The sequence below is a fragment of the Mandrillus leucophaeus genome, unplaced genomic scaffold, assembly GCF_000951045.1.
Source record: "Mandrillus leucophaeus isolate KB7577 unplaced genomic scaffold, Mleu.le_1.0 Scaffold2445, whole genome shotgun sequence".
Lineage (NCBI taxonomy): Eukaryota > Metazoa > Chordata > Mammalia > Primates > Cercopithecidae > Mandrillus > Mandrillus leucophaeus.
The window spans coordinates 14,460-40,607 of record NW_012102527.1 but is presented as its reverse complement, the minus strand read 5'-3'; the positions used below and the strand labels follow the sequence as shown (position 1 = coordinate 40,607).

General features: G+C 38.7%; 1 protein-coding gene across 2 annotated transcripts in view; it reads left to right on the top strand.

Annotated features, from left to right (window-relative positions):
* The window catches only part of SPRY3 (sprouty homolog 3 (Drosophila)), a 112,644-nt gene extending 92,126 nt beyond the window's left edge, over nt 1-20,518 (top strand). The window contains exons 2-3 of one of the 2 annotated variants that reach the window (XM_011982930.1): nt 13,173-13,347; nt 18,960-20,100. In XM_011982930.1, the coding sequence (XP_011838320.1) occupies nt 19,066-19,932 (867 nt within the window). In that variant the 5' untranslated portion in view covers nt 13,173-13,347; nt 18,960-19,065 and the 3' untranslated portion in view covers nt 19,933-20,100. Of the gene's footprint in view, nt 1-12,946; nt 13,348-18,959 lie in introns of those variants that run through there. The other variant, XM_011982929.1, reaches the window with a different exon arrangement.
* Nucleotides 20,519-26,148: the final 5,630 nt, after the last annotated feature.

Below are 26,148 nucleotides of genomic sequence, written 5' to 3'. Positions count from 1 at the left end.
ATAACAGGAGTCTGTTTGCATGAGGACTAAACAGTCTCCCAACTGTATTCTTTAAAAAACAGTTTTATGGAAATGTAATTCACATGCAATAAGTCACCCATGTAATGTGCACAATTTAATAGTTTTTAGTATATTATCAACATTGTGCAACTATCACCACTATCTAATACCATAATATTTTCATCAACCCAAAAAGAAACCTGTACCAATTAGAAGTCACTCGCAATTTCTCCTTTCCCTCAGCCCCTGAAACCACAAATTGACTTTTCCTTATGGATTTGCATTTTCTGGATATTTCACATAAATTGAATATTATAATATGTGACCTTTTGTGTCTGGCTTCTTTCATTTATTGTGATGTTTTCAAGGTTCATTCATATTGTAGGATGTATCAGTGATTCATTCTTTTTGAATCTAGAAAATATTCCATTGTATGGATAGGTCAGGTTTTGTTTAGCCAGTCCTGCTGAACAATCTTTCAACAATTAGTCTTAATAATCCTATTGAACATTCATATACATGTTTTTGTATAGACACATGTTTTCAACTTTTTTGGTTATGTATCTAGGGATGGAATTACTAGATCATATGATAACTTCATGTTTAACATTTCAAGAAAATTCCAAACTGTCTTCCAAAGTGGCTGCACTACTCACAAAGTGCTGGGAGATTTACAATCTCACCAGCAATGTATGAGGCTTCCAGTTTCTTCACATCCTCACTACCACGTGTGATTGTCTGTTGTTTTGATTTTGGCCATTCTAGTGGGTGTTAGGTTGTATCTAATTTTGTTTCTGCTTTGCATTCACCTAATGACTGATGTTATTGAGCATGTTTTCATGCACATATTGGCCATTTGTGTGTCTTTGAAGAGATGTCTATTCAAATCCTTTGCCCATTTTTCGATTTGGTTCTTTGTTTTTGTTGTTGAGTTGAAGATCTTTATCTATTGTGGATACAAATTCCTTATCAGATATATGACTGGCAAACATTTTCTCCTATTCTGTGGGCTGCATTTTCACATTATTGATTATATTTTTGGCAGGAAAAAAAGGTTTTGATTTTGAAGAAACGTAATTTATCTATTACTTCTTTTGTCACTTGTGCTTTTCTTGTTGCATCTAGGAATACTTTGCCTAATCGAAGGTCACAAATATTTACTCCTATGTTTTATTCTAAGAGTTTTGTAGTTTTGGCTCATGCATTTATGTCTATGATTTTGAGTTAATTTTTTGTACAGCATATGATTTGAAGTAGGAGTCCAACTTCAATATTTTGCATGTGGCTATTCAGTTGTTCCAGCACCATTTGTTGAAAAGACTATTCTTTTTCTTAATTGCATTTTCAGGTTGTTCATGGCTAGTACATAGATATACAACTACTTTTGTATATTGAACTTGTGTGTGTGTGTCTGTGTGTGTGTATTTTAAATAGAGAATTTGCTCTGGAAGTTTGTTACAAATAGATATATACATAATTGCAAAAATAATTTTGTGTGCATACACACACACGCGTGCGCACACACACACACACACACCCTGCAGGCTGTTGGGTAACAGCAGTGGAAAAAATTAGTCATTTGTTGAGTAGTAATCCATTGTATCAATATAACCACTCTACCATTTGCCCCTATAACAGTGCAGAATTTGCAATATATCTACAAAAAATGTAAAAATTGTTTGAGTCCTGGTGAACTCACATAGTCTAAATGGAGAGCAATGAGATTACTAGTGCCTAAATCTCAGAATTCTAATTCAAAACTTGCAGTAAAAAGTAAAAGTGAACACATCCCAGTTTAATCTTTTACCCCAATGTCTTTAAATTTCTTCACATTTTACTTTATTAAAACCAAAGTTAATCTTCTTTATCAGCTCAGAGCTATTTTAGATGCTTCCCAATCTTCAATCTTCCTTCCCCTGTAACTACTCCCTCTTTATTTAGAAGGCATACAATAGACATTAACCCTAATGTAGAGAAGTAGTGTGGCATGGGAGTTGAGGGTATGGGCTCTGGAGTTAAACTGCTTGGGTTCAAATCTCATTACGCTATATATTTGCTGTTTTGCCTAAAACATACCTTTACCTCTCTTGGCCTCAGCTGCCCCATTCTAAAATGTGAGTTATTTTAGCACCTTCCTTAGAGGATTTTTGTGAGAATATGTATATAAAATTCCTGAAACAATACACTGTAAATGCTCAATAAATGCAAGGACATCATTAATATTACATGTCAACCTGTTGGCATATAAGGAGATCTGTCTCCAGCCTGGGAAGATTTTAAAATAAGCAAACAAAACATCTTATTTTTAGCCTTTGGGCATCTGCATTTTCTTAACTTGTTGGAGAGAGTGTTCCTAAGGGATTCCCTTTTAAAAGTTGGGGGCATGAAGAGGAAAGTGCCAGAGGGAGATAGTGAAAGACTCCAAGAAAGCAGAGAAGACGAATAGAAAAGAGAAGAACGTCAGAAGGAGGAGAAACCAAAGAGGCCAGGGAGAGGAAAGTAGGTGGCTGGGGAGAGAGAGTATAACAAGAATAAAGTTCATGAAGGTAGGATGGTTGGGGGAGACCTTGCAATACAGAGCTAAGAGCTGTATTGAAGTTTAACAGAAAAGAAACTCTTGTTTGAAAGGAAGAGATTGGCTATATTTAGTATCGGGTAGGATGTCAGTTCTGAAAATAAACTGCTCCCAGAACTGAAAGCAATCCTCTGCACTGTTGTCACCTGCAGCATGCTGGCCTTCCTTATAGAGGAGAGTGGAACATGGTCATATCAGCTACCTCAGAGTTTCTGACATTCACAAGGACTTGCCCCACTTTATCTCCTTGTCCCATTCCTAAGTTTTAAAACTTCTTATTAATGAGAAAATAAGTTATACAGCTGAGAAAATTGAAGTATATGTTGGTGTGTATGTGGAGCAGGGAAGTATCCTACTAACTTAATACCAGAATCTAAATACCATGTAGCCAGATGCTTGATGCAATATTCACCACATCCATGGTACACATCTGGCATACCACTGTAGACATAGGGGCCTAGTCAGAAGTATGACAGGCCATATATAAAGATATATTTGAAGCATCTGATAAGTGTCATAGAGGTAAGTTCTCTGTGGAGATGTCATGCTTGTATGACTTAGGGAACTCACATAGGGCATGCAGACAGGCACAGGTTAGGATACATTAGGAAAAGACAGAGAATTCATGATTTGAGCCATCAAAAACAGAATGCATGTGGAGGAGGATGGAAATGAGGAGAAAGTTTTCCTTTTCCAATAGGAATAAATATACTTGTATTCATAAGTACAATGCCATCTACTGCTCCTTTACAAGACAAAGAGACTTACAGGTACATTTAGATATACACACACACAAATACAAACAACATATATTGTGTTGGGAAAATATAGATGATGCCTTTCACTGAATGAGAAAAAAAACTAGAAAATGGGTATTTTGATGGAACAAAATATAACCAGAATTTTAACTTCTAACTTTAATTCATCACTTCCACTATTACCATTCTCTCATCTAGACAGTTGCAATAGCTCCCTAATTGTTTTCCTGCTTCCAACATAAACCCCTCTTCTGAATATATATTCTACAGGGCAGCCAGAGAGATCTTTTTAAAATCGTAAGTCATATTCATCATTCCTCTGCACAAAACCCTACAATATCTTCTCAGCCCACCCTGAGTAAAATGCAAAATATTAACATGGTCTGCAAGACTCCACGTGATATAGCGCTCTGCTACCTCTCTGGTTTGATAAAGTTCCTATGTAATTCTGATGTGCAGCCCTGCCTGAGAATCACACTCTAAAAAGAAGCACGCACATCCACCAAATTTAGTAGTAATCTCCAATTGCCAAATCTAGTAGATACTTTATATATCTCATATGACCACTCTCTTGGAATTAATAGTTAATCATTCTTAACTTCAAATATTCTACTTCCTTGGCTTCCAGGTACCACACACATGATTCTCCTGCCAGCTTTCTTCCTGTTCCTTCTCAGTATATTTTATGGGCTTTTTTCCTGACAACTCCTTAAATATAGGTGCTCTCCAAAGTTTCAACCTCTACCTTTCTATCACTGTAACATTTTACACACTCTCTCTGGCTAGGGTCATCCATTCACATGGCTTAAATATGTACCCTACTGATGTCCATATTTCTATTCCTGATCCAGATCCTCTTCTAAGCTCAGAACCCATGTATAATATTACCTATATTACCATCTAGACATTACATGGGCACCTGAAACCCAATGTACCCAAAGCTTTCTTATATTTCCTCCATATCTCAGTTAATGGAACTACTAACACCCCACATAAGCCATTAGATCTTGTTTATTCTGCCTTCTACCAATCATCAACTTTTCTTCATCCACACAGTCCCTACAATGATTCAGTCCACAGTCATCTCTGACTTGATTTATTGACAGATTCTATTGCAGTTTATATGTTATATAACTGTATTTCTCTTCAGTATTAGGCCATTTTGGCTAGCCCATCATTATTTAACCCCTCTGCTCTTCTGTCCTTTTGTTTTAGCAGACTGTGAGGAATAAGAGGATAAAACTATTCATTTATACATTCAACCAATATGTATTGATAACCTACTACATGGCATACCGTGTCATATTCATTTCCGTATCTCACATATCAAGTATATTGCCTTACCTTAAGTATGTACTGCATATATGTTTGTTTTATATTCAAACTTACTGTGTCCCTCACATACTTCCATTATTGGTAATATTGCTCCTAAACTATTTGTCAGCTTCTGTGACAAGAAAATAGTTATCTCCACCCCCATAGGCTTTTCAGTTAAGAATCTATGTTCCCTTGGCATTGCTTACAATTCTGGTGTCATCACTGCTGAATCAGGATGTCCACAGATCAGCTTTTTATCTGGCACTTCTAAAGAGCTCCTGCTGACTTCAATAGAATATGGATAGAGCTGGCCTCCTATAGGAACTTTCAGGCTCTCGAATGGATTTGGGATGTGTCCTGGGAGAAAGAGAATGAGGAAAGACTTTCAGAATTTGTGTGGAAGCCTGTGTTTTATAAAACAAAACAAGAGAAAATGAGTTATAAGAGAGAATTGATTGGATTAATGGATGAAGTTCCTGATAATGATTACTTTTAACACTATATTGGACTGTCACATAAAGTTGGTTCTTTATGTCTATTTCCACTTGCTACAATTTAGTAAAATCCTAAATAAGTTCAGTACATTCTAGGAATATAAATAAATCATGCAATGTGTAACCTTCTAGAGAAAATTTCTGCGTCTAGTTTGCTCAAGCAGAGTGTAGGGGACCCTCTTAGAATGGTTTAGAAATATGTCATTTTGACATCTTTATATCTTTGTGCATGCCATTTCTCTGCTGTCAATGGACCTTATTAATTCTTTTTTTTCTTTTTTTGAGTCTTACTCTGTCACCCAGGTTGGAGCGCAGTGGCACAATCTCACTGCAGTCTCCGCCTGCCGAGTAGCTGGGATTACAGGCGCCCACCACCACACCCGGCTAATTTGTGTATTTTTAGTAGAGACTGGGTTTCGCCATGTTGGCCAGGCTGCTCAAACTCCTGACCTCAAGTGATCCACCCGCCTCAACCTCCCAAAATGCTGGGATTACAGGCATGAACCACCACACCTGGCCAAATTTATATTTAAATATCACTTTTTCTTGTAAGCATTTTATAACCTCCTCAATACTGGATTAGGTATATTTCCTCTCTGCTCCTTTCCAAAACACTTGTCACCTTTTATTACATTTGTCTATTGGCTAGCTTTCCTACTAAATTATGAGATTTGACATTTTACCCCACCACCAAAACCATTTTCAATAAGTCACCAATAGCCCTTTGGGGCTAAATTCATTGAATACTTTAAATTACTTATCCTAATTTCTCTTCACCATTAGCCCATTTTGACTACCCCATCTTTATTGAAACTCTCTCTACTCTTCTGTGACAATGTGCTATCCTGATTCCTTTCTAACATCTGCTTACTCCTTCTCTTGTTTCTTCACTGATTCCTCTTAATTTCAACTTTCATTTTAGATTCAAGGGGTACTTGTGCAAGTTTGTTACATTGGCATATTGTGTGATGCTGAGGTTTGGGGTATGATTGATCCTGTCACCTAGGTAGTGAGTATAGTGCCCAATAGGTAGTTTTTCAGCCCTTGTCCTCCTATCTGTCTCCTCTCTTTTGGAGTCCCTAGTGTCTATTGTTCCCATCTTTCTGTCCACCAAATGTTTATCTCCCACTTATAAGTGAGAACATGAGGTATATGGTTCTGTGTTACTGATTTAATTTGCTCAGGATAATGGCTTCCAGCTGCATCCATGTTGCTGCCCCCCCAAAAAAAAACCAAAAAACAAAAAACAGATTTTGTTCTTTTTCATGGCTGCATAGTATTCCATGGTGTATATGTGCCTTATTTTATTTATCCAGTCTACCACTAATGGGCACCTAGGTTGATTCCATGTCTTTGCTATTGTGAATAGTACTGTGATGAACAGGCACATGCATGTGTCTTTTTGGTAGAACAATTTATTTCCCTTTGGTTATATACTCAATAGTGGGATTGCTGGGTTGAATGGTAGTTCTATTTTAAGCTTTTTGAGAAATCTCCAAAGTGCTTTCTACAGTGGTTGAACTAATTTACATTCTCAATAACAGTGCATAAGTGTTCCCTTTTCTCTGTAGTCTTGCCAGCACCTGTTTTTTGTTTGTTTGTTTGTTTGTTTTGACTTTTTAATAGTAGCCATTCTGACTGGTGTGAGATGGTATCTCATTGTGGTTTTGATTTACATTCTTCTGATGATTAGTGATATGGAGCATGTTTTCATATGTTTGTTGGCTATATGATTCTTCTTTATCCTTTTGTTCTCTAACTGTTCCATATGGTAACACAGTCCTTTTCATTCTCCCTTTCCTCTGCCTCAGCAATTTCATCCATTTTCAAAACTCCAATGATCTCTTTCATGTTAACAAGCCTTAAAGTTCCTCAAGTTCCTCTCCTGTCTTATCACTCAAACTCTAGTACCATATCTCTAACTTTGTACCAAATATTCCTACTTGAAAATGTCTCATCTTTACCTCAAATTCAACACTTCTGAAGAATAACTCAAAGATCTCATTATATTCCCTATTTATGGTATAGTGAAAGGAATACTAGACCAAGTGTCAGGAGACTTGGATTCTACTCCTGGCTCTGCCACTAACTTGGTATTTCCTGTTTTTTCTCAACAAGTGTTTATCTTATGAAAATCACAGTAAACAGTACCTTGAAGGGGTCATATACAAATCTTCAAGTAACTAATTATAGTTGGAAAGATAAGACATATACATAAGTTACTACAGTACAAATTAGAAAGTGATAAATACCATAAGAGAAGTATAACTACATTGTCATGAGAGTTCAGAGGTATTTCTGGATGATGAGACAATGAATTATATTGTAGAGAAAATAGTATTTGGTGTAGTCTTTGGACTATTTGGAGGCAGAAACAATAATACCTGATTCATTTATGAGTGGAGGCTAACAGAGAGAAAGGTTAAATAGATGCTAAAGTTTCAAACTTGTGTAACTAAAGCATTTGTGATGTCATCTCAAATAAAAGAGAAATCAGGATAAGCAGGTAGCTTGTGGTTTTGAATACAATTTTATAATTGAGGTTGGTCTCACACCAGTCAGAATGGCTATTATTAAGAAGTCAAAAATCAACAGATGTTAGCAAGGCTGCAGATAAAAGAGTATACTTATACACTGTCGGTGGAAATATAAATATTAATTAGTTCAACCCCTGTAGAAAGCAGTTTGGAGGTTTCTGAAAAAAAACTTAAAACAGAACCACCATTCAACCCAGCAATCCTATTATTGGGTATATATCCAAAGGAAAATAAATCATTCTACCAGAAAGACACATGCACTCATATGTTCTTTGTAGCACTGTTCACAATGGCAAAGACATGGAATCAATCAACCTGGGTGCCCATCAGCAGTGGATTGGATAAAGAAAATATGGTACACCATGGACTACTATGCAACCACAAAAAAAAAAAAAAAGGAACAAAATCATGTTCTTTGCTGCAACATGGATGCAGCTGGAGGCCATTTTCCTAAGTGAAATAATACAGGAACAACAAAAAAAACCCTCATGTTCTCACTTATAAGTGGGATCTTAACATTGGGTACTCATGGACACAAAGATTGCAACAGCAGACAATGGGAACTGCTAGAGGAGGGAGGGAGGGAAAGGATAAAGGGTTGAAAAACTAACTATTGGATAGCCTGCTTACTACCTGGGTGACAGGATTAATCCTACCCCAACCAAAGTTCTTTACAACCCTAATATCATATATTTATTCCTTTAAACTGACTCTCCCTTCCAACTTCTGAGTATGGCAATGGTATCATTGCCATTACCATATTCAACTGAAAACATCTCATCCTTACTTCCCATTCTCACTGTCAATTCCCTAACCAGGCCCTTATCATTTTCTGTTTAGATTACTCCAAAATACCCCAATTTGGCTGACCTGACGCTAGTATCTCCCCACTTCTATATATCATGCCCAATGTATCTTTCTTAAATGTGGCTTATTTTCATACTTTATTCCTTTGTTCTAAAATGTATTTCTAATTCCCAGAGCAGTAAGTCTAAATTGCCTGTCATTCGAGTTATTCTCCAACATTATATATTCCAATCCTCTCTTCAATATACCTCTTACATAAGACAGTCTGAATGTTTCACTCTTCCCAGACTCCATGCACATTGCTACCACTCCAGCTTTCCACATGTACCCTTCATGTGAATTATATATGGTTATTCATTTTCTGCCCAGATCTCAATTCCTCTTTGAATCCTTACCTATCTAATTTATCGCAACATTTGTAACTCCTTCATCACTTTCACCCATGCCCTAGTCTCTTTTTCAGTATGCTCTGTTAGATATACTCTCCCTTCTTTCAATATGTTTTTGAGTTAACTCTCATATCAGAAATGATCTGAACAACCAGTTACTACAAAGCGTGGAAAGATGTATTTTATTCATTACAAAATCATGACTCAGAGATTTCTAAAACAGACTTAGTAAAGAAGATATTTCCAAGGCAGGGTGACTTTTCTGGTGTCCTTCAAGGTTACTTATTTATTTATTGAAAATCAATGGCTTTCAGAAATAGATATGTTGATCTGTGCTGAGACAACATATCCAAATTCAACTGGAATTGAATTAATGTCAGCAAGGTGCCTTAAAAAGAGAAAGAAGGCATTGGATTGGGAAACAGGAGACTTGTATTCACTTCTAGGCCCAACACTGTCACTAGCTGCATGATCTTGGACAACTCAGTGAATCTGTCAAAATATGTTTTCTGAAGAGTACACCATTAACTAAGGAGCTAAGAAAACAAATTTTCTGAAGTGCACTGCTACAAGAATGTAACAAGTTTGTGAAAGAAGTTGTCAGGCAATACATAGTGAGCTTTGTAATGTCTCACCATCAAATTTCTGTATATAATTGTACTATAGTGATAGCCTATTAAAAATCATGGAACTTCAATTTGTCTTTTAGAAACAAAACAGCTTAAAGAACAAATAAAGATATTCATGTAGATTTCCAAAAACTGGTTATCCATTCATTCAATAAGTATTAATTTAGTGATCAGTATGCTAGGCTTTGGGGATGTGCAGTGAAGACAAATATAATAAATATTATATCTGCCCTCAAAGAGATCACTGTCTAAATTGGGAGACAGACAATTATAATAAAGGGTGATAAGTTCTGCAATGGTGGTAAGCACAAAGGGGGCCTCTGGAGCACAAAGAAGAGGACAAATCTGTTCTAGTCTTTTGAACAGACAGTTGATTAGGCAAGGCTTTTCCTGCAATAAGTGACTGCTAGGCCTATAAAATATCCAGGAATATTATCTTAGTCTTACTGGGCTACTGTAACAAAACACCTTTGACTAGATAACTTATAAACAACAGAAATGTATTTCTTACAGTTGTAAAGGCTGGGAAGTCCAAGATTAAGGTGTTACCAATGTCTGGGGGAGTCGTACTTCCTCATAGACAGTGCCTTCTCGCTGTGTCCTCACGTGATGGAAGTGGCAAGGCAGGTGTTTGGGGCCTCTTTTATAAGAGAACTAATCCCATTCATGAGGGCTCCACGTACATTATTTAATCACCTCCCAAAGGCCCCACCTCCTAATATTATCATATTGGTGGAGAGGTTTCAACATAGGAATTTTGGAGAGACACAAATATTCAGACCATAGCATTTACCAAATAATTTTAAAAAGTTAGAACAAAAATCCCTGAAGGGATTTGCAGATGTTTTGATACTGTGGTATAGTGGTTAAAAGTACAAGCTCTGGAGTGTCAGCCTGAGTTAAAATCCTAGATCTGCAAATTGCAAATTAACTTGGACAAGTTACTTGAGGTCTTTGGACCTTGGTTTCTCATTTTAAAAATCAGTACAATTCATAAATGTATCTCACAGGTTTGTTGTGAGAATTAAATAGGTTAAAACATGTAAAATTCATAGAACAGCACCTGGCAAAGAGTAAACATGTCACCCTGCACACTTGAATGTCAATTCCAGGAGTGCAGGAAATCTAACTGTTGAATTACTAGCCTTTAGTAAGTGGCCCATACCAGGCATGGCTGAATGAATGAATGATCATCAATTTAACTTTTTTTTTTGTCATGGGTATAATCCTAAGAGGTAAGAAGGTTGAATAATCCCAATTGTTTTCATTGTTGCCTTAATATAGGCCCACAGAGTAAAGGAGGGAAAGGAATTAGGCAACCCAGCTATTCTACTTTAAAGTTAGACTTTAAAAAATAAAAGGGCTTCAAATTGAAATCATCTGTTGCCTCTCCTATGGGTTACATTAGAGCAAGAACAATTTCTTAACATTCATAGCTACTATTCATGGGGTGCTTGCTATATGCCAGAGAGGTGAATTGAATTGCCTAAAGTGAGGTAGCTCCCAGGTTGAGGAGCAAAAATCTGAACCCTGATCTGTTTGACCTGAATCTAGTTAGTACAGTGCTTGACACATAGTTAATGTGCAATAAATATTTGTTGAATAAGTGGGTGAATAAATATATCAGCAAGTATATTTTCTTCTGTAGATGAACCTACAGTTTAGCTTTAAGGGTTTTCATGATCTTGATAAGCTCAAGCCAATGTTAAGAGTAAGGAAAAGGTATGAGCCACAAAAGAGAATTTACGTAGGAAAATCTCTTTACTAGAAATTCCAAATGGAAAAAGAGAGCTGGATTTGTTTAGAAGTTACACACACACACATACACAGGCATGCACGCACGCACACACACATACACATATATACGTCATCACAACTGTTTGGAGCACCTTAAACACATACATACACACAGGAGCATGCAGACCCACACCACAACTGTACTTTCTTTAATCTCATGCTTTCTTTTGTCTTCTTAACACATCTGAGAGAGGGTAAATGACAGAGTGTCAGAGTTAGAAAGGACGTTAGCAATTACCTAATCAGATCCTCTCATGTTAATGTAAAAATTGACACTCTAGAGGGGAAGTAAATTGCTAAGGTCACACAAGGAGTCAGAATAAGATTAAGAATCTCAGTTTCCTGACTCACAGTTTGTTTTACTCTGAACTGTCACCATTTACCATCTCAATTTTACAGATGAGGTAACCAAAGCATCCTAAGAATGTTGATGGCCAAGCTCCTGCCACTTGTCCGTTGAAATAGGACTTGAAATCAGATCTCCTTTATTTTAAATATAAAGCTTGCTGTCATCCAAGTGCTTCTGTCTGGATGCCCAGAAGAAAGATCCTTTCCTATTGAATTAAACAGTGGACTGAGGGTAATTTACAGAAAGCTTTGTCCTTGGCTTTAAGAGAAAATGTCCAAGGCTGCTTTATTTTCAGTCCCAGGGAGGCTCCATGAAGGCAGGAATGCTGTCTGTCTTCCTTATTGAATTCACAACACCTAGCACAAAGGAAGGCAGTTAATAAATATTTGTTGTTGAATGCATGCCATGCTAAAGGGAAAGTAGGTTGGGTAATGGTTTCCCAGTGGCAATGGATGGACAATCATTAGGGCTGGAAAAAGTGGGAACAGATGAGGAAAAGAGGTGGGAGGAACCCTTAAACAAAGGAGAAGCTCTTTCTCTTCATCTTATTGAAGCTGCAATCACTGCGCACAGGCTGAGTAGATTGGTAGAAATGTGATTGGCAAACATATTTAAATGAGACCTCCTTAAAATTGTTACTCTCCACCCCACCCCCACGTTCCTTTACATTTTGTTTCAGTCATTACCCAGGGACCGGATACAGAGATTCCTATGGGGAGTTTTAATGGGTCGATTCAATTTCATCTGGATGACGCCACTTAGCCAAGCATTAAGAGCTACAGCTCCGGGAAAGCAAACGCCACCGGGGCGGGGGCGGGGGGGAGAGAAAGAAATTATAACAAGGAGCAATAAATCCCTTCTTTCCCATCCTCTGCTATAACCCATTCACAAGACCTCCAGAAATCATCTACATTCACAAAACAGCCAGCTAGCTAAGCTGAAGACACTGCAACCGCACTCCCTGCCCCCACTGCAGATTATATACCAACACACCGTGAGCCATATAAATAATCACACACTGGCGGTATCTATTGCTCCGTTGAGATACCCTGTGTCTACAACTGCAGTTTCTGCTGCTTCGGTTCATCTGTCAGATTGGAGGAGAGGGAGGCCGAGGTGGAGGCGGAGGCGAAGGCAAAAGAGAAGGAGGGGGAGGAGGTAAAGGAGGAAGAAGGGGAGGAGGGAAAGGGGAGGGCAAGAGGAGGGGAAGGAAAATACTGGAGGAGGAGGGGGAAAAGAAACAGGAGGAGGAGGAGAAGGGGGAGGAGAAAGAGGCGGAGGAGGAGGAGAAAGAAGAGGCGGAGGAGGAGGAGAAAGAGGAGGAGGAGGAGAAAGAGGAGGAGGTGAACAACTTACCCTGCTGAGCTTTCTTTGGGGAATACGTGCATCAAGATTTAGATCTGCCTGTAAAATCTATACAAAGCATATGCCACTACAGGTTTGACTCTCCCCTCCCCCGTTTTTTTGTTTTTGTTTTGTTTTGTTTCGTTTTATTTTCTGTTTTCTCTGCTGTGGCAAAGAACAAGACAGAACTATCTCTGTTTCTGGCTCCACTGTCTGCCAGTGAAGGAGTTTTCATTCAGACTTTCGGAAGAGAGGTGGAGAAACCTAAAGACTGAGGAGAAGAGATCCTTTCAGCCAGATGGGGCATTAGTTCTTCTGCTTTTCTCAGCATGGATAAGCCCTTTCCTCAAGGTAAGCCATAGAAATTAGCTCTTTAAAAACCCAGAATTCTTTCTATGCAATGCACAGATTGCCATTCATTCCAGCCATCCTGTGCTGTCTCTGTGTGTGCGTGTGTGTACGCGCGCTTGCGCGCGCGCGCGCAAGCGCATGGATAAAATAAAATGAAAACCCTTTAAATGATATTTAAATAAACCAGCTCTTGCAGAAAACTATCCATATTAGAAATGTGTAAATCAAAATAGAACTTCAAAATAATATTTTTGTAGGCGAATGTCAATTTAATTTCTAGCCTGTTAACCTTTAAATGCATTTTGGTACTTGCCTAAACCCTTCAAAACGCAGCCTAACCACCCAAGCTGAGGACAGAGAAAGAACCCGTGCTAAGGCCAGTCTGGCTGCCCAGCGGGCATCCTGTCAGCATGGGGCTAGCCTGCTATTGGCTCACAAGTCTGGGCTGTGCATCGTTCAGATTTCATCACATCACCTTGCCCTGGGTAGACATGGCGCAAGCTGACACGGCATAACCCCCCACTTACATTGAGTCAGAGCAGTGATTTAGAAATCTCTGGATCCGTGCCTGGGTACGTGTGCACATGTCGCTGTGTGGCATATGGAAATGTTGTCAAAAGTGAGAACCTGTGAGCACGTCTACTTAGCCAATAGGCATTTGATACGACCTAGGGCAATGGTTTACTGCACACTCACTTCCATGAAGCTAACTAATTATAATTATCATTCACCTCTGCATGCTGCAAACCAAGTGGGATGAACAGAAAACAGACCTTGAACTCTTAAGCAGAAACTCTATTTTGAAATGGAAACTATTGTTGCTTTTCTGGGAATATTAAAACCTCACTGTATCATGATGTGTTATCACATGAATTTGGATATACCAGGTGTTAAATCATGTTTCCAAAAAGTCGACTGCATTCATAAATACAAGTAAGGCACAGGCTAGCACTTTATCCACAATGAAATATTGGTCTTGCTCTCCTTGCCTGTAAACAAACATGTACAAATACATTACTATAACATTCTATATATTTGTCTCTTTGTGTTCTGTTTTTAGGTCTCTCTAGCTGTGAAACAGTCTAGATAGTGATCTGAGTGACTTAGATTTGAAGATATTTTTTAAGAGTTGAGGAGTTGAGTAGTGAGGAAGTAAAGAACCAAAAGGAAAGGAGACTAATTCTTCCTTAAAGACTATTGAAACAGAGAAATGCAACCAACACACCCAACTTAAAATTTAGAGCATCTGGACAAGAAAGGCCTTTAAAAACCCTCCTTTTATTTTGCAGATGAAGAAACAGGACCAGAACGGAGATCATTTGCCTACAGCCACACAGCAAAGTAGAGCTAGCATTAGGACTAGAACTTAAATTTCTTGTGTCATGTAAAAGGATTTGAGTTTTTTAAAAAAAATTCCTACTTCTTAAATGAACAACCAGCTTCTTCTTAGACTTTTCCTCAGGATTAGAAGTATGTGAATTCATTTGGTATTACAACTTTTCCCTGTATCATTCATCACTAAAAGACCTATATCTTTTAAAATTCAAGGTCTTAAAACTGCAAGACTCCCTGGTTTGAAATAAACTGCTATGAGTCTTAATGAAACCATTAAAGTAATGAATAGGACTAGGGTAGCAAAGTGACAAGTTAAGAGTTAAATGTGGTGAGAACCTGGCAGCTCCAACAAGATGTATGCGGTAGGAGGGAGGCCCAGTCAGTGGCAGAGAGGTTAGTAATGTAAACTATATACAACTTGGTATTTGTAAGGGGGGAGTGCTTTGATAGAGATGCAAATGCTTTTGCACAGAGAGGGATTTTTAGAGAGCAGACTTTGGAACAGTAGAACTAAGAAAACATATAAAGCCAAAGCAGAAATTCCCCCTATGTTTGCTTTCAGTTATTCTGAGAAGGAGTGTATATAACAGCAGAGCATAGAAAAAAGCAACACACCTAAGAGCCGTTACACAGTAAGGTACAAAACAGCATTGAACCCACGGGAGTGGGAGAAAACAAGAGCCAGGATCTCCTCTTCCCCACTCTTCTTTGAAATCAACATTGAGTCATACTGTATCAGAAAGGATTTACCATAGAAATCAGAACTGTCTTAAGGTGTTAGCATAGAAGGGCTTTCGATAGGAAAGTTTTCAACTTTATTCTCAACATGGCAGATTTTAGGTTCCAGGGAGAAAATACATTTTCTTTCATTAACAAACATTAGCATTTCTTGAATGGGCTTAGCTTTCTAGTCCCTAAATTGGCATAAGAAAAGAAAATTTTTTTAGGTTGAACATGGCAAATTCAGGGCTACAGAAAAACTGTTTAGAAAGCTATGAGCACCTGGCCAGAGAGACTGTGATGGGAGTGGGTTTACAATGCATCATTCATTACTGCAGAGGCACTACGTGACAAAAATCACTAGATCCCATCAATGTGCAGCCAAGACCTGTAATCACCTTTGCTCTTATTTAATAATATGTGATGTGTACATTCTCTCTCTCTCTCTCTCATTCGATAGAATATGGAATTGGCCAACTGCACAGTCAGTTTCTTAACTGTTGCTACTCACAATGAATGGCTCTTTAGTGGGTGGATTTCTGAATCATAAACATTCATGTAGTGGTAGTTTTTCATCTAGCCTATGTGCTACAGCAGTGTCTTGCCTGTTCCTTTCTCAACATATTTTTCTCTCTTACCTTCCTGTACAGTATCTATTTCAGTTCATCCTGTTAGCCAGATCAGATTCAGCACATCCTGAATGGCAACCAATTTATTGTCATTCAATCCTTAAATCCTACTCAACACTCTGATTTTATTCAGGTCCTACTGTCCACTTATTGCAGGTCTCCCACAGTAGATCCCAGAGTCCATTTGAATAAAAGATTCTACAGAGCAGGAAGAAACCTTCTAAGTTCATCCTGTCAGTCCCCTTACTTGTAGGCAAGACAGTACATCATTATTTCAGACTGATGCCCACAGCTTCCTTTAATCATCCAACCAAGCATCTCAATTTATCAGTCTTGCAGAAATATAATCAATATTGAAATACAACTTTTCAACCTAAACACCATGTACCCTTCTGCTCCCCTTTGAACATAATTCTCATTATTGTTTCAGAGTCATTTATATTATGACCTAGATTCCTCACAGATTAACTTTCAACCTTTTGGGCATGTCCCTGAGGTACCTAGTGACATCCCTAGAATCCTGTCTTTGGAATCTCACCTGTTTATCTCCTGTAACTTTAAGACCTTGTATACCTTCCTTTAAATTATTGCTTCCTGGAATTTTCAATATGTTTTGAATCTAGTTTCTTTTGGGAAATCAATTAGTCTAAACCGCATTCAGCATGTATATTATTGTTCTTATAGTACAAAGGATTTGCAGGGCTCTACATATTCTTTAGCTGATCAATGGGACATAAATATATTTCTCATAAATTTGTCAAAAGACTCTTCCCAGTCCCAAGTTCCTACATCTACATACCCTCCAAGCCATACCCTCCAAGCTTTTTTATTTGGGTGTCTACATGAAAGCTGCCAGTTCCTTTCCAATGCTGAGACTATGAATCTATAAAGATACAGCAAAGGTAGAGGTGGCAGGTTGCATGAGCCTTTGAGTGCAAGTAAATAAAGGAAACATACATTTTGCTTTTGAATACCCAAATAAATAAGGGCACATTGCCCACCTTACCCTCAAGGACTTGAAGATATAGAAGATATGAATGAAAAGAAATAGTTTAGAAAATTATATAGTTATAGAAAGAAATACAGACCATAATGGCTCAAGGTCCTTCAAGATCACCTTGTTCACTTCACATATCCTTCAGTTTCACATAGATAGTGAAACTGAGGTCCAAAGAAAGCAAGTGATTTGACAAAAGTGACATAAATATTTGAGTCTGAGAGTTTCCATAATATTTATTTGCATTCTGTTATGATGCATTTATTTAACACCAAAACAACTAGTTAAAGCGTGAAATTTTTGTCAGACTGGTTCTTTGATGTGATATGCCAAAAAAGGTTATTTTTAACCAAATTAAATCTTTTCAAATAATGAACAGATGTAAATTCAGCTAATCAGGTTTGCATGAGGATATAGCCTCAAAAGTCAACTGAGTCTGGTTATATTATTAGCCACTGAGTCGTTTTTGCTGTTACTGAGCTTTGGGCCCATTTCAGTGTCATGTTTGCTTGCTTATGGAAACCTAATCAAGCACCATCCTCTCTCACTTGTTCATTTCTATTACTCATTCAAGCTATCCATCACATACAGTAGTGTGAGTAATTGATCTATTTTGAGGAGGCCTGAAATCTGATGGGTCTCAAATATATACTTTATTCATGCTAGTGTTTTGCTAGGTCCTAATGCCTCCAGGATGTTTCCTGGATTTGTGTTTAGGTTTCCTCATTTACATCTCTTTGGCTCTTCAGTCTTCTAAGTGGTGTGATACAGCAGTCTACTATTTGTACAATATTTTCCCCATGGTCATCATCATCAGTTCTAGGGGTGGTAAAATCCTTCAGGGAATGACCAACCACCTCTTCCTGACTATGGTACAAAGGAAATACAAGCATATACTTTCTAGATACTCAACTTAGCTTAAAGATGGTATAAGAATGCCACTGTCCTTTAAGAAAGTCAGTTTATTGTGTAAGGTAGTGATACAGAAAAGAAGTCCAAGCAGATTCTGCTTGGTAAATCCCATCAATATGGAGTTGACTTAGGATAGTAATAGGTATAATTACAGATGATTTTTGAAATAATTCAGGACTTGTCTTCTATAGTTCCTTGATCCCCAGTATTAATCCCATGTGTACGAAAGCTTGATTCTAGAGCCTCCATTCTATTTAAAAAGAATCACTTCCTTAGTAAGTTAAAGCAGCCAGTAAGGTGAGGAGAACTGCAAGATGATTAGTCTTGGCTTCCTTATACTCTTGGGAAGCCTTTTTTTTTTTCTCCTACACTGCAGACAGCTTAATTCCTACCCTCTGTGTGTTTGCTGTATCTCTGCCTTTATTGCATTCTCCTTGCTTGCCTGTATTCACTGAATAAAGTAATGTCCTTTCTTATCTGTGTATTACTGCTTATCATAAATTCACACTGAAAAGATAATTTTGATTGGTTTTATATATATATATATATATATATATATATATATATATATATATATATATATATATATATGAGAGAGCAACTTCTCATGGGAGACTTTTGAGGCTTTCTCTTTTCCTGCAGCATTGCTTCAGAAAATAGCCTTTGCATGTAATACTAGGTTCCATTTGTATTAAAATTCTGATACCCAAGGCTTGGATGTCTCTGCTAGCAAATACCTGAATGAGCTAACTGCTCCTATGAAACTAGGCATTTGATGGAATACAAAAAGAATCAACTACCTGATCTTTGTTCCCAAACTTCTTTATAGTCTGGATGGGATGATCAGATTGGCCTATAAAGAAGTAAGTGAGGTTAATTACAGAATAAATGTGTAGCATGAAGATTACTATAAAGCAATTGAAGGTAGCGGTGGTGATAGGGCCTGAGCTTTGTTGGTTTCTTGCAAAGTACTTATGCCTGTGTGTTCTCATTTACTGTTTTTATGCCTTCTCTCCTAGGATTTTCTCATGTGCCCTGAGATCCATGTAACTACAAGGGCTCCTCTTTATCACCATAAGTGCCACCCTGGCTTAAAACCACTCAGAGCTTAAAAATCAAGGCAAAATGGATGCTGCGGTGACAGATGATTTTCAACAAATTCTGCCTATTGAACAGCTGCGCTCTACTCATGCTAGCAATGACTATGTGGAACGGCCTCCAGCCCCCTGTAAACAGGCCCTCTCAAGCCCTTCCCTTATTGTGCAAACCCACAAGTCTGATTGGTCTCTGGTTACCATGCCTACTTCTCTCCCCCGTAGTCTCAGCCAGTGCCATCAACTGCAGCCCTTGCCTCAGCATCTGAGCCAATCTAGCATTGCCAGCTCAATGTCTCATAGCACCACTGCCTCTGATCAAAGGCTCTTGGCCAGCATTACACCCTCACCTTCAGGCCAATCCATCATCCGAACCCAGCCTGGAGCAGGGGTCCACCCAAAGGCTGATGGTGCTCTGAAGGGAGAAGCTGAGCAATCTGCAGGGCACCCTAGTGAGCACCTCTTCATCTGTGAGGAGTGTGGGCGCTGCAAGTGTGTCCCCTGCACAGCAGCTCGCCCTCTCCCCTCCTGCTGGCTGTGCAACCAGCGTTGCCTTTGCTCTGCTGAGAGCCTCCTCGATTATGGCACTTGTCTCTGCTGTGTCAAGGGCCTCTTCTACCACTGCTCCACTGATGATGAAGACAACTGTGCTGATGAGCCCTGCTCTTGTGGGCCTAGTTCTTGCTTCGTCCGCTGGGCAGCCATGAGCCTCATCTCCCTCTTCCTACCCTGCCTGTGCTGCTACCTGCCTACCCGTGGATGCCTCCATCTGTGCCAACGGGGCTACGATAGCCTCCGGCGACCAGGCTGCCGCTGCAAGAGGCACACCAACACTGTGTGCAGAAAGATCTCTTCTGGTAGTGCACCCTTCCCCAAGGCCCAGGAAAAGTCTGTATGACCTTCCAGCAAGGTGGATCCAGAGCTTTTCTCCTTCTAGCCCCCATCAGTAATGCATAGGCCTCATCTTTGGAGAGGGAAGGAGTGACAAACTAGCCAAAGTTAGGGCCTCTCCTCTTTTGTTCCGGCAGTGTCAGGGAAATGACCAAGTACATCCTGGTGCAGGATGCCTTGTTCTTTCTCACAGTATCTATCCCACTCCTCTTCAGTCTTTACACCCTGCCAGCTCAGCCCTTATGGTTGTCATGGCAAATTCAGGTGATATATGGGTATGAGGTTTGAACACTGAGGACTGACAGGGCCAGCAACGTGGAGGTTTAGGGGCTCCCCAGTGTAATACCTCTCGATGCAGGCTCTGATCATCACTGTTTTCTGCTGTGCCTTTGGAAGCTTTCTTCTAAGATGATTTTCACAGGTACATGTGGAACAGCGTTCAACCTTCCAGGGAATATGACCCCTTCTCCCTGTTACTGCCCTTCTTTATTCCTCTCTCCTCTTTCATTATTCTGTTCTGTATTCTTTTCACCTTCATTCTCACCCTGTCTACTTTTACTTTTTCTCTTTCTTCCTCCCTTTCTCCTTCTCCCTTCCTTCTTTTTCAGACTGATCCTTTCTCTGCCTGTTTTTCTATCTCATTTGATCTGTATTTGTCTCTCTCTACCTTCCCTCTTTCTCTAACATGTCCAAAAGTGCTGTTTTTCCATAGATGTTTCCTTAGACGCCAAACTTTGCTCTGCTATAGTATTTACTAATTTTTATTAAGGGAAATGGATTACTGTAATGAACTGATCACTAGCAATAGTCTGTATCCCGATGTGTGTGTGTGCTCACAATCACTCTCACCTGTTTGTGAGCACATGCGGCAAAGTTATCTTATATTTCCAGGTTTAACTAGTTGGAGTTTTTCTCCCTTTCTCAATAATCAACTTATAGTACTGACAGATTCCACTAGCATGCTGAGTAGGACAGTAAATCAGGATGCTCATAACTTTGTATGTCTGACCCAAGTGCCAAAGGCAGACGTGCTTTATAGCTAAATGAACAAAGCAAAGGATACAGAGGTATGTTCTCTCTTAGAAGCTAACTTCCCTGAGACTGCATGGCTCAGGCGTTAATAATGGACATAAAAAGTCATAAAATGTTAGAGCTGGAAGGAATCTTAACTATTAATCTAGTTCAATGCCCATATTTTACAGATGGGAAAACTGAGGCCTGGAGATAGGAAGGGACTTGCCCAAGGCCACACACTGAGTTAACAGCAGAATTGGGACTGGAATATAGGCCATCTGACTCCTAGTTCGGTATTCTTACCCCTGTACCACATTGAGTCATGGGACTTTTTCCTAGGGCTCTATTAACAGTGACAGAAAGCCATTCCCATTCAATTACTTTTCAGAAACCATGCCAAGTTAGTGTGGTGGTCTTTCTCCAGTGCATGGTGGGTAGCTAATTAACTATGAGATGTTGAGGCTGCCCCCAGTGGACATCACCTTTGGCTCTGTCACCTTGTAGAAGCTCAAGTGTGGAAAAGAAAAGCTTAAAGAAGCCCTAACCAAGCTGTATCTTCGCCATTGCATCTACTCTTTGCTGCACACACTGTGCTTGCTCCTGGCTTGTCTGCAATGGCAGCTGCCTGAGAACTTAAATTTCAGCAACAGTGAAAAACTGAGATGAAAGATGTATAATTCAGAGAACTGACTTCTCTCTTAAAAAATACAGAGAGCCTGTGCTGTGAACCCCCTTCAATGGGAAAAAGCTGCAGTGGTGATGGCAGGCTCCTAAAGACTGCTGCTTAAAGACACAAGAATTATACAGTTTCCCTCTATAAGTGAATCCAGAATTCACTGAGGAATTCAGAGATTGAGGGCACTTGCTTGAAATCAAGGTGCTCCAACTTAGTTTAAGACCTCCAGACTCTAACTTTATAGATCATCTCTTTTAGAGTGTGCATGGATGTGTGTTGCAGGGTGGAGAAGTGGGGACAAGTGTATAGTCGTACACAGGGGAAGAGGAGACATCCATGTCCCTTTGTTGGATACATATTACGGAAATATGTGCCACTCAGTTTTTGTTGGTTCTGAATCTTCCTGAAGTGTACTGACATTTGGGCTACACAGAGCCCCACACCTTCACTTACACCTCCTCTTCTAGAATTGCTTTGCTCTATTTTTGTATATATAAATATGTTATGATGATTATTAATAATGTTAATGATATTGCTGCAAATGGTGCCATATATAAGGTTAGGCTTCTTGGAACATTTATAAACCCAAACCAATACCTGTAACCTCTTATGTTGCTTTCAGATCTTCAATTTTAAGTAACTTTTTAATCTTACAAGTCTGCTTGATTGTACTTTACACTTATCTACCCCTAAAAGCTCTGCCCAGTTCTCTGGGTCAAGCTGGATGGTGATGAGTAGCAACCACACTTCTCTGCTTCTGCCTGAAATGTGCTTAGAGCTCAGTTATCTAAGGATTCTCTGACACTAGTGCATTGTTCCTGGAGCTAAAGTTATTCTATGGATGTTTGCTTATTCGTTTCAGGCCCCAAAATAACATGAGCCCCTCCTCCTTGATAGCTCCTTGATATCCCAATCTTGCAGTCCTAACTCAGGCAAATTGTGCACTGCCAGAGGGGCCCTGGGTTCTGCCATATACCCAGAGGAGCCTTTCTCAGTGTGTTTCTAAATGGCCTTACACTTGGTAGAAGAAATTGAAGGGTTACTCAAATACAGTTGCAATCTGCAATCTGCTGTTGAGTCAGGGCTTTCACTTGTGTCCAAGTTGGCCTGATATGGACTGCATCTGGTTTACATATAGATGGGTCCTGTTGGGGTATGCGCATGGACGTGTGAGTGAGTGTGCATATGTATCCCTTCTGTGATTTTATATATATATATATATATATGTAAATATATATTCACACATCTCTATATATTTTAATGTATTGCACATGTATATTTAAAATATATACGAAAGAACTCTAAATCCTGCAGGGAGGCTCTGTTTTCATTATTTTTCTACTTTGTGTCATGTCCTATATAAACAGGAATATTTAGAGGGTGTTTCCTGCTTAGCATTTTTTTGCAGTTAAATCATCTGTTAGTCCCTAACTCTATTGCTTTCCACGTATTGGTTCCTTGATACATTTCATATGGCATCAGCCAAGAGTTTTCCTGTGGTTCCAGCCCATCTTCCCTAATCACAATTACAATAATAAATATAGTGAACACTTACATAGTGTTTACTATATGCTAAGCGCTATTTTTAGCATATTATTTATATTAGCTCATTCATTCCTCACAATTCTACAACATAGGTATAATTCCAATTCTATTTTACAGATGAGAAAACTGAAGCACAGAGAGGTTAAGTGACTTGCCAAAGGTGACAATTGTAAACGGTAGAGCTAAGATTTGAACATAGGGCGTCTGACTCCCAGGTCCGTGCTCCAGAATCAGATATAGAAGGCTGGAGCACAATGTAAACCATTCTGGAGTAACAAGCCTCAAGTGGTGAATAATTCTTTACCTAACTCTGGTCCACCTGCAACCTAGGAGTTAAAATAAGTATGCTGCTATGTTAAGGGTAAAGCAACAGTTACAGGCATTAGGTATTAGCTGTCTTGCTCCCAAAATGGTGGCATTACAAATTTTTCCAGTATTCACTTTGAAAACATGCTTGCAGCCAGTTACCATTTCTTAGCTTATGACGTAGAGCTATTAAGGGAGTAGTTTCACTTGTGCCAAAGAGGGTAAGAGTTTATTAGTCTTATCTTTATTGGCCAGGGAAAACTAATTCAATTTTTTTCTGAACAAAGTAGAACTGAGACTGTTTTTGGAGCTTAAGATTTGCTACAGCTGTTAACACTCAAACTTATTGATTATATTGAGAGCAGTCTTCTGAGTCAAATGACCACTGATCCATATAACACCTTTTACCGACAGCTCCTTCACACTGAATCCTTTAACTTTGCCAAAGGACCTTTAAATAACATCTAGTCCAATGTCAACATTTTATAGGTGGAGAAAGGGATGCACAGAGAGGGAAAATAACCTGTCCAAAGTCACACAGTTCTGAAAATTGAGTGGAATTATGACTTTATGCCAGAGTTCCTAATTTCCAGGTATCTTAGCCTCGGTTTCTTAGAAAATAGAATTTGAAGCAAAAGCTATGTACAATCCAGGGTAGTATGAGTAAGGAAAGGGCTAATAAGGGAGAGAAGAAAGAAGAACAAATAAAAAGTATGTCACTGAGTTGGCCACAATCTGTTCCTTGGCAAGCTAATTTCACAATTTTCTATGACAGACCATGTGAAACTACTACATCTCCATACAGCCCACCTGGCGGAGGAAAGGAGGTGAATTCATCTGCTAGCTCTCATCTCATTAGTCAAATTCTTCCCCATGTGATATTAACCCTTCTACACTTTTGGGTAGTGCGTGGTGGCACTTAAGTATGTACCTTGGCATTTCATGCTTCAGCAGTAATGGGAAGGATTGTAGCTCCACTACAAACAGTAAGGCAAGTATATGAATATAGGGAGATTAAATTTAAAGTGATAAACTAGGGTGGTGCTTTTACCTTATGTCTTTAATCACATTCCTTCAAAGTAAGTTAGAGATAACCTACCACCTTTAAAGTAAATAAGGCTTTATTGTGGCTCTTAGAACTGCACTATGTTTGCCTTCCTGACCCTGTTTATTCCCTAGCTTGCTTTAAAGGGCTTCTTTTTTATATGGAAATTAATTCCCTGTTCAATTAAAGGAGTAACAAACTCTCAAAATATCTTTCTTCTTAATATAAAAAGGAATTTCATATTATTGAACTCCTCAAAAAGCATGTCTAAGTGAAAATATGTATGTGAATGCACATATGTTCTTTTAGGTTCCATGAGCATAATAGCAGGAAAACTGGTCAAGTCAATAAATGCTGGGGAAAAAAATGGCTAAACAAGGTATTCTGTAACATGAAAATAAAGCAATGAGTTGGTTGACTGGCTTTTTAAAAAATATTTCAGCCACTAATTATGACATGACACAGACACATTCTAAGAATTATACTAGCTTTTATTCACATATATAATAGTTCCCTGTGTCCTATAGATCATTGTCACATAAAGCAAAAGCATTAGTGCCCCATTTGGACCTTTGGCTTAAGGTTTGATAAGATTTTGTAGAACTGACATTCTTGGTCCCTTTATCCTAGTTTAGGCCCATATCCTCATTTTGACCCTCAAAGATAAGATCATAACACTACCAGTGTTGTTGCTATTAAAGGCCAGGATGGACAAGATAAGGAAAGGCATTTTGGGAATGACACTGACTATTGCTAGGAATCTTGCTGTCATTACAATCCAAGTTATATATGTTTGCTCCCATATGTATTTGTTGGCCCATCTCCTGAAAAAGAAGACAGTAATTCTAACTCACACATTGTCATTCCCAAACTAACCTTTTGACCATTCCAGGTAATAGTCATGTCTCTGATGGTAAAAGACAGAGATGTCAAGGCTTTGGAAGCTCCCAGGTCCTTGAAGAACTAACTAAACTGCTGAAAACAGAAGTGGTAATGTAGGCAAATACCCTGGCTTTATTAATATAAGGCTTTAACATCAAGTCACAGGCATGTTCTCTTACTGTAACAAGATGGGGCTGACCATTTGTGAACCCTGAAGAGTCATTTTGAACCGAACCTATGTCCTAAGGCCTAAAGTACTTTGATCCTCATCTTCAAAGTCTTACCACTCTAATAACAAAAAGAAACACTACAAAGAAACTGCAAGGAAAGGGACACTCATTTTTTTAATGTCTACCAATTATTTAGTTATTCATATATGCATTTCTTTATATAGAAAAATATATGAAGTTTCCAAAAGACTCTGATATTCAGCTTTATAGTCTTGGATAGAAAATCATGTGTCCTTGGTTGGGGATTCACACACCAAGGCTTAACAGAATTAGTTTGGGAAATACTCATTTTTATACCAGAGATTAGTTGGCTTAAACAACTTTACTCTGTGAATATTTTTCTTAATGATCCCCTTCCAATGGAGGTGAAGGCCTCCCAAGTAGGTGAAGGCCCCAGGCCTTTCTTAATACATAAACCATATTGAAAGAAAGAAAGAAAGAAAAAAGTAATGGGAAGTAATAGTAAATGTAGATCCAGAAAGAAAAACAAAGGTTAAGAAAATGAGATATGTGAAAGAAAAAAGC